This window comes from Bubalus kerabau, chromosome 11 (assembly GCF_029407905.1).
Source record: "Bubalus kerabau isolate K-KA32 ecotype Philippines breed swamp buffalo chromosome 11, PCC_UOA_SB_1v2, whole genome shotgun sequence".
Lineage (NCBI taxonomy): Eukaryota > Metazoa > Chordata > Mammalia > Artiodactyla > Bovidae > Bubalus > Bubalus kerabau.
In genome coordinates, this window is record NC_073634.1 from 82309976 (window position 1) to 82318365 (window position 8390).

Here is an 8390-nt window from a genome sequence, read left to right on the forward strand (position 1 = left end):
AAGGGGACCGAGAAGTTTCAGCGCAATTTCATATGGAAGAGGCTGTTTTATTCGAGCTCGCCTGCCAACCTCGTGGGCCCAACACGCAGAAAGGGTCGCACAGGTCTGAAGAACTGGGGACGCAGGTCCCGGGAGGTCGGGGCCAGGCGAGCGCCGCAGTCCCAGTCGGCTGCCCGGGTCAGCAAAACTTTGTGTCTCAGTGCGCAGGCGCAGGGCAGGATGGTTGCGGGGAGGGGGCAGGGGAGGGAGGGGAGGAATCCTGAGGCTAGGGGAGGGGGGAGGGGGGAAGGAGGGAGGGTGGTGGATTAAAATAAGTAGGCGGCTCGGTGCTAAGGGGTAAGTGAGTCGGAGCTCGGTCTCTCCCCAGCGCTTTCTCAGCCGCTCCGGGTTCAGAACCAACCAAGGAACCGCGAGAGAAGTTCACCACCCCCTGGGCGGACAGGACTCCAGGGCCGCTGAGCGCTCCCGCGTGTCGGGCGCTCGGAGTCCCCGCGGCCGCCGGAGAGGGGCCGGGACTCTTGAGCTCCGCGGGTGCCTGTGGAAATCCAGCGCCTCTGGCTAACCGGGTCCCCTCGCAGCGGGAGCCCCAGAGACGCGCTCAACTCCGGGACGGCCGCGGAATAAGGTAACTGCAGCCCTGGGCGCCCGGGCTTGGCGAGGGGAATGCGGGCAGGATCCCCGGGGTCCCCTTGTCACCGCTCGGCGGGTGTCTCTTGTCTCTCCAAGTCCCGGAAAGAAGCTCCTCGTAACAAATGAAGACTGCTGGACCTCTGTGAAAGTGAGAGCAGCTGCAGTCCTGGGTGCTTGGGGGTGCTGGCTCACGAATTTTTCGTGCGGGGGTCCTCGGCCTCTGACCCGGGGAGAATGAGGGGGCGGGTCCCTGCTACTACCCCCAGCGCCGCCGGGCTTCGTGGAATCCCGGGCGAGGTGCCCGCGGACTTCGGAAGTCAGCTTGTGGCCCCTCTCAAGAAACCGAAGCAACTTGTGCGGGCACAAACTTTCCCAAGACGCGCGCCTAGCTCAATCTGACCTACCTTAGCTGAAGAAGGAGGAAAAGAGAGTGGCCGGATGGCCACGGCCGCCCGCGCCAAGGACAGGTGCATGCCCCCGCCGGGTCGCGCTTTCTTGAGCTGGTCTTGTGGCAGAGTTGCGATCAGGTACGCGGCCGGCCCCACCCGGGAGTGCTGGCCCGCGTGCCTGACCCCGCCTCGCACTTGCCTTCCGACTTCGGGGTGTTCTCTACTCGGTGACTGCTCTTGTGGTCGAGGCCTGGAGAGTACCCGCGACTGATCCGGTGAAGGGGAGCATGTAGGGGGCGCGAACACTACTCCCCAATCAGAGACCCCGCACGCCGCGGTAGCGGAAACACTGCAGCTGCGGATGTTCTCAGTTTCAGGCTTGAAAGGGCAAGATTCGTTTGCTCTCGGGACTGTCTCCCTTCAGGGGAAAAGGTGGGAGCCGGAGGAGAGAGGGAAAGAGGTGACGGGCTGCCTGCTGAACTCATTTCTCCCAGGAAATTTGTCTCGTAAGAGGAATGAAAACCCACAGACAGTCCTTTTTCAGCAGCTCGGCCAGTCGCGGGGTAGGTTCTTGGAGTATAGAGGAGCTGCGACGGTTTCTTTGTTGCCACAATTTGGTAAATTTCACCCGGGCTAAGAGCTGCGCGCTGGCTCTTGGGAACAGAAACCACGTGCAAGGCTAGTTAATCTCCCAGGTTCATGGCCTCCTAGAGAAGAGAGAGGCTGGCAAGGACGCGGGGTGGGGGAGGCGGGAGGAACGGATGGAGGGCGACCAGTGAGTAAATGTTCTATATGAGGTTCCTCAAAGTAATTGCGATTTTAGTAAGACTGGGGAGCAGATCACTAAGGACGCAGCCGGGCATTTAGATGCAGGGGGATGGCTGCCTAGCTGAAGGGTTCATTCGATCTCGTTCGTTGGGAGAATTAAACAGAAGTGTCCGGCGCCGGTCAGTCCTCTCGCCAGGAGTCCGGACGCTTGTCAGCACGCGTGTTGGGGATTCGGTGTCAAGGATGATTTTTCCGGGGCTGATGCTGGGCTCCTCCAGGCGCTCGCTTGTGGAGCTCGCTCCGTTCTCATTAATGCAAGCAGTTAACTCGCTCACGCTCAATTAGCCCCGAATAAACTACTTTAATAGACTCTTGCACACTTCATTAATGCCCGGCATAGGGCTGGCGGCAGAACCGGGATTGGCGCTCTACCGCAGGAGAGAAACTGTGTCTGAACCGCGCTGGGACCCGGGCTGGGAAGCGCTAATGGCGTTTGGTGCGCGTAGTCGGCACCCTTACCCGCGCCGCCCAGGTTCCGGGGTCCTAGCTCCTTGCAGAGGGGATGCCTGGCCTGGAGCCTGGGGAGACGGGTTTCCTCTCTTAAGGATCTAAAGCAGTTCACATTGGGGGTCTGGGGTCAGGGCCAGGAGAGCCACTGGGGCTTGAGGTTTGCTCATCTTCTCCCGCAGCAAAGGCAGAGTGAGACTTATGTTTTCCTCTTAGCGGACCGCCTGAAACCGGATCGTGAATTCGGCCCATTCTAGGTACTTTACTAGTGTAGAGAGCCACGTTTCGAACGAATTTCGTCCCCGAGAAAACCGTTGACCAGAGCCTGGGGAGCCCTGCCCTGGGAATGCGGCAGAAAATAAACTGGCTGCGCCGCTGAGAAAAAGAAATTGAGTGTTGGGGGAAACAAGATCGGGCAGATAGCCCGGAAAGGTTGGCTCCCAGAAGCAGTTTCGGCATAGGCGCCCCCTCCCCTCACCGAGCCCAAGGTCTGGGCTCCTGGGGGTGGTCAAGGAAAGGCTGGGTTAGTATGCGCGGGGCCAGTGGGATTCCCTCACCCTGCCCGGAGCGGGCCCGGGCCCGGGTGCAGCCCAGCGCCTGGCCGCCATCGCCCAGGGACAAACTGAGCGCAGAGAGGAGCAAGTGAGGCCCCGGCGGCGCCCGCCGGGCCCCGGGGGGAGCCAGAGATAAGGATCTGATTTCCAGCGCCTGGAGGGGAAGGAGAGGTGACAGCAAATCAAAGAGCGCTCACCTCGCCTAAGTCTGGGCAGACCTTTGAAGTCGGCGAGTCATCTCCTCTTTCTCCTCCTTCCCCTTCCCAACCCAAACAGGCTCCAGCTTTCTCTCTGGCCCGATTCGTTCTTCTTCTTCGCAGCGTCTCAGCGCCTTAGGAGGGTCTCGGGTTGTCCCAGGCGCAAGAGCGTGAGCGACGCAGCGGAGAAGCCCGCTGCCCAGGCCACGGCTCCGCCGCCGCCGGGGTCCGCACTCCCCTCCGCATCCCAGTTTGTGCCTCGCAGAGACCCTGGCGGAATTAATTGCTGCGGTCCGACAGGGGTTTCATTGGATTGCCGATTTAACCTGCGCAAGCAGATATCTGCCGGCTCTGGGTGTTCGGCACCCTCTCCACCTTCTGCAGAGCCTCTTTGCCTATGGGCCACCGCACTGGATGCGTGACCTTCCTGCCAGCCTCCAAGGAGAAGGCTTTCTAGGTCCAGATTGTCCTGCCTCCTCCAGGGAACATCCTGGGCACTGCCCTCACGTTAACAGCTTCCCTAGCGCGAAAGGCAACCTGAGCCTTAAGGACCTGGGTTTGGGGAAGCCAGGCTTCTGAAACCACAGGGGTGGGGTCGGGGTCTGTCGTGAAGGAGGGAACAGAACAGGGGCCTGCCCGTCCCAGGGTTGGGGACTAGGTGGAGGAGAGATCTGAGGAAGAGGAGGGGGCAAATCTGGAGTAAAGGGAGAAGTGGAGGGCAGGGGATTGAGACAGGCGAAGAAGTGCCTGCATCCTGAGCACCCTTCTCCCCCGTGACTTCTTGAGATGGAGTTCAGCACTTGAGCCTCCCAAGGCCCTCTGTGTAATTTTGGCTTTCCTTTTCCCTGTTTTTGCCTCCACTGGACAGACCTGAGTTAGGAGTGTCTGGGAGGCACAGACATAAAAATTCTTTCTGTGGACTCCAGACCTGTCCATGGAGGCCAGGGACCCTGACCAAGGGTCAAAGAGGCCAGAAGACACCAGACTGCTTGTCACATCAGCAGGGCTCCCCTCTGGCTTGGCTCAAGCTCCCTGGCCTTGCATTTGGAGGGTGCGTAGCCCACAATAGCTGAGGCCCAGCCTCCATGCTCCTGCTCATAGGGAAACCCACCTGCTCAGGGAGCGGGTGTTCAGCAGACACACAAACATCCTGAGAGCCCGAAGACCCTGTCCCCCTTTCTTATGGAGTAGGGAGGGCTCAGAAACAAATGAATGCATGTGGCTGAGTGAGTAAATAAATGTGGGTGTCATTGTCCTCGCTGAAACAAAGGTGATCCCCAAAGACGATGGAAGAGAGTCAGTCCACAAGCAGCTGCAGAGAGGGTGGCGTCAAAGGGCTGGCTAACAGTGAGACAGAAAAACAAATTTGAAGTCAAAGTTGCAAGTTGTAAGGAGAAAGAGGACATGGCTTCTAGAAGCCAAATTGACTGTCAGCTGATAGAGCTTAATGCTCTGGAGCTGAGAGAGGTACAGATTTGTGTGCTTTTGTATGTATGCTGTCTGCCTGTGGGGCTCTCTGTGGGTGCCCTGTGTGTGTGTGTGTGTCTTCAGTTCCTGCGTTTTGTTTAGTAGCACAATACTAATGGTTCCAGTTTATCTTTGCACCTTGTTGTCAACTCTGCTCTGAATGTGTGAACCTGGGTTTATCTGTCAGTGTGCACTTCTGTATTTGTTTATCTGAACAAATATGTAAGTGCGCTTCCAAGTGTTATCTTCGCAGGAGAGTGTATTCTATATTGACTCGGGCTTGCCTGGATGTACATTCCCTGTGCTTCTGCTTCTCTCAGTGTCAGGTATACTGTAGACTCTTATTTTAAGTTAGTCGCATTGCCCAGCATTTAGTTTGGTTTCTGTATCAAGTTTGTGTCTCTGCCGGAGGCCATTTGTAAGGAGTCCTTGGATTATTGAAGGTTCCTGTCTTCTCCTTGAGGCCAGTGAGATCCCTGAGTGGGGTCCTAGGCACTCAGCCCAGTCTCTGGGGACAGAACGGGTGTGGCCAGGCTGGAACTCAGAAGGAGGGCCTGAACTTGTCTGTTTCCCCCTCCCCTCTTCTTCTTTTCCTGCAGCAGGAAGTCAGAACAGACTGCCACTTCGGCCATGGGCAGCAAAACCTTGCCAGCACCGGTGCCCATCCACCCATCCCTGCAGCTCACCAACTACTCCTTTCTTCAGGCAGTGAATGGCCTGCCCGCGGTGCCCTCGGACCACCTGCCCAACCTGTACGGTTTCAGCGCACTGCACGCAGTACACCTGCACCAGTGGACGCTGGGCTACCCCGCCATGCACTTGCCGAGGTCCTCCTTCTCCAAAGTGCCCGGAGCCGTGTCCAGCCTGGTGGACGCGCGCTTCCAGCTGCCTGCCTTCCCCTGGTTCCCTCATGTCATCCAGCCCAAGCCCGAGATCACCGCTGGAGGCAGTGGCCCCGCAGCACTCAAGACCAAGCCGCGCTTTGATTTTGCCAACCTGGCCTTGGCCGCCACGCAAGAAGATCCATCCAAGCTTGGCCGGGGGGAGGGCCCTGGGTCCCCCGCCGGTGGGCTGGGCGCTCTCCTGGATGTGACCAAGCTGTCCCCCGAAAAGAAGCCCACGAGGGGACGCCTGCCTTCCAAAACCAAGAAGGAGTTCGTCTGCAAATTCTGTGGCCGCCACTTCACTAAATCCTACAACCTCCTTATCCACGAGCGGACGCACACGGACGAGAGGCCCTACACATGCGACATCTGCCACAAAGCCTTCCGGAGGCAAGACCACCTACGAGACCACAGGTGCACTACTATGGAGGAGGGCTGCAGAAGAGAGCTATCAGTCTGCCTCTGATGCCAGGGCTCATTAGGCTGCTCCCCCTGCCCCCAGGTTCCAAGCCTCCTGAGTTTCTGGGCTTCCCCCTAAATCAGGAAGGAAACCAACCAAGCTCAGGCCTGGGTTTCTGGAGCATGGGTGGAGAGAGTATGGCAGGAACAGGTCCCAAGCTCCAGACAGGCTTGCACGGCTTCCTCCATCTACAATGCTGTGCAAGAGAAGTTTCTGAGATGATGAAGTGTGACATGCGACACATGTGACAGTTAAGCACTTGAAATGGGTAATTAGTGTAACCAAGAAACTAACTTAATTTTAATAACCACACGTGGCAGGTGGCTAACATTTGGACAGCGCAGTGCTAGCCAATTGTCCCACCTCACTCACCTTCCCTGTTGACTCAGGCTTTATAAGGCCTGAGTGCTGGCCCCTGGTTAGGCAGGCAGGGATCCACCTAGCTGGACATGGGCGCAGCTAAGACGGGAGGTGTCTCCCTCATCTCCCCATCCCCTCCCCACACTCAGCATGTGCCTGCTCCATGCTAGGTACCCCACGTCCTTCTTTCTTTTGAGGTTCAAGCTCTTCATTTTCGTGGGAAGGGATTTTGGATAACTATTTATAACATTGCATCATTTTTGCAAGGCTTAATTATCGGTTTGCTTTTTGCCCTCAGATATATTCACTCCAAAGAGAAGCCTTTCAAGTGTCAAGAGTGTGGGAAAGGATTCTGCCAGTCCAGGACTCTCGCTGTCCACAAGACGCTACACTCACAGGTGAAGGAGCTCAAAACCTCCAAGATCAAATGCTAAACAGAGCCTCCGAGTCAACAGGACCCTGGGTCACGCTGCCCCCTCCTCCGGAGGGAACAGAAGCCCAAGGCGACTCTGGCGGGCAGCGAGAGGGGCTCCGGGGACCTTCCTCCATCCCAAACGCGTCCCCCGGGTCCCCGGCGCACGCGGAACTTCACAGCCGCGCCCCGGGCCATGACCCCGGCCGCCCGGGCGGCTCCCCCAGGACGCGGCTAAACTCTTGGCCAAAAGGCGGTACTCGTGTGGCGGAAGGGAAACTGCATTAAAAAGAGAACGAAAGCTTCGCGGAGCCGCAGCGGCGCCTCTCCCAGAAGTATTACTTTTTCTATTGTTATTTTATACGTTTTCTTTATTATTTTTTTTTCTTTGACCATATAAGCTTGTAACTCTGACTGCGGAGAGAGAGGGGAGAGAAAAAGGAGATTTGTGCTCTCGCAGCTTCCCACCCCTCCTCCCGCCCCCATCCCCACCCCCGGGAGCCTGCAAAAGTGTAATCCCAGTATCTGCTTCAGCCTCCAGCCCAGGGAGCGCGGGGCCGAGGAGCGCCCCTCCCGGCTCCTGCCGCGCTGCGGGCGGTGGGCTCCCGGACCCGGACGGTGGGCCGGAGAGCCTCGGGCCCTGCGGCTAAAGGGGGCCCGGCCTCTGGCTTCCCTGCTCCGCTGCCCCTTCGCCGCGAGGGGCTGAAGGCTAGCAGCAGGGCGGTGTATTGCGATTGGCACTTTATGCTGACCATCGGTAACGGACATTTATCACTGGAGTTTTTAAAAATATTAAATAAACGGTTATTTTACAGGCATTGCAGGGTGGGTAATTTCCCTCCCCCAAATTCCTGCGTTTTCTCCCCAAACGCAGCAAACTGGGCGGCCCCTTTTCTTGAGAGAAGCCGGGGTTTCGCTCCCCACGCCGACCTGTCCCAATTCATCAACCTTCCCCTGATTGGGGTCAGCTTGGGATGCACGGAGACGCCCTCCTCTCTCCCGGTGGTGGTCAACCTCGGATAACTTAATTTACTTTTCTCCCCCACTTTGGTCTTGGGGCCTCAGTGTCGCCTCCCCACTCCGCGTCTCCAAAGGGCTCCAAAGAAGCCGAGTCTGTGGCCAAAACTTCGAACTTTTCTTACATCTCCAGGAGCCGGGTCGCTTCAAATTCAACTAAGGGAAAAGAAAGTTACCCCGCCCCCCAGCCCCCAAACAAAAGCCCTCCTTCCGGGGCCTCCTGCTGCTGCCCTGGGGAGGGAAGAAAGTGCCCTCCCCTCACGGTCAACCTCAAACCGGTACCCTCCCCGGGGGCCCAATAGCCGCTGCAAATAAGTCATCACCGCTGCCTCTCCTAAGTCCCCAAACCTGCGTCCCTCCCTCCGTTAGGATCCCCCCGACAAGATTCTCCGGCTGGGGCTTGTCCCCAGCCTGGATCCCGGCTCCGTGCCCGCAAAGATTTCCCTGCAGTTTTAAAGCCTTGTCAGGAATGGCGGGGGCGGGCGCCCTGGGAGGCCCAGAGAGTCGAGGAGGAGAAATCCGAGTACGTCCTCCACAAGTGGAACGCTCCCTGGGGCGCCTAGTTTTCTCACAATTAGAGGCCAGGCCGCCGGGGGGCTCTCCAGCTTGGGGCGGGGTGGGGCTCCCCCAGCTCCTGCAGCCCGACCGCGCGGCGGGCACTGGCGGTGGCGCCCCCAGCCCTTCCCAGCCGGCTCGAGCGCAGGCTCTCGGCCTTCCGCGCCTGGCGCTTAACGGTCGCGGGCAC

The 8390-nt window shown here is 58.5% G+C and overlaps 1 protein-coding gene across 1 annotated transcript; it reads left to right on the top strand.

Annotated features, from left to right (window-relative positions):
• The first annotated feature begins 350 nt into the window (after positions 1 to 350).
• OSR1 (odd-skipped related transcription factor 1) lies at positions 351 to 7440 on the top strand. Its single transcript, XM_055540876.1, is given in 4 exon segments — positions 351 to 625; positions 5112 to 5810; positions 6515 to 6626; positions 6628 to 7440. Coding segments are annotated over 3 exon segments (981 nt in total). The 5' UTR covers positions 351 to 625; positions 5112 to 5142; the 3' UTR covers positions 6829 to 7440.
• The last annotated feature ends 950 nt before the right edge of the window (positions 7441 to 8390 follow it).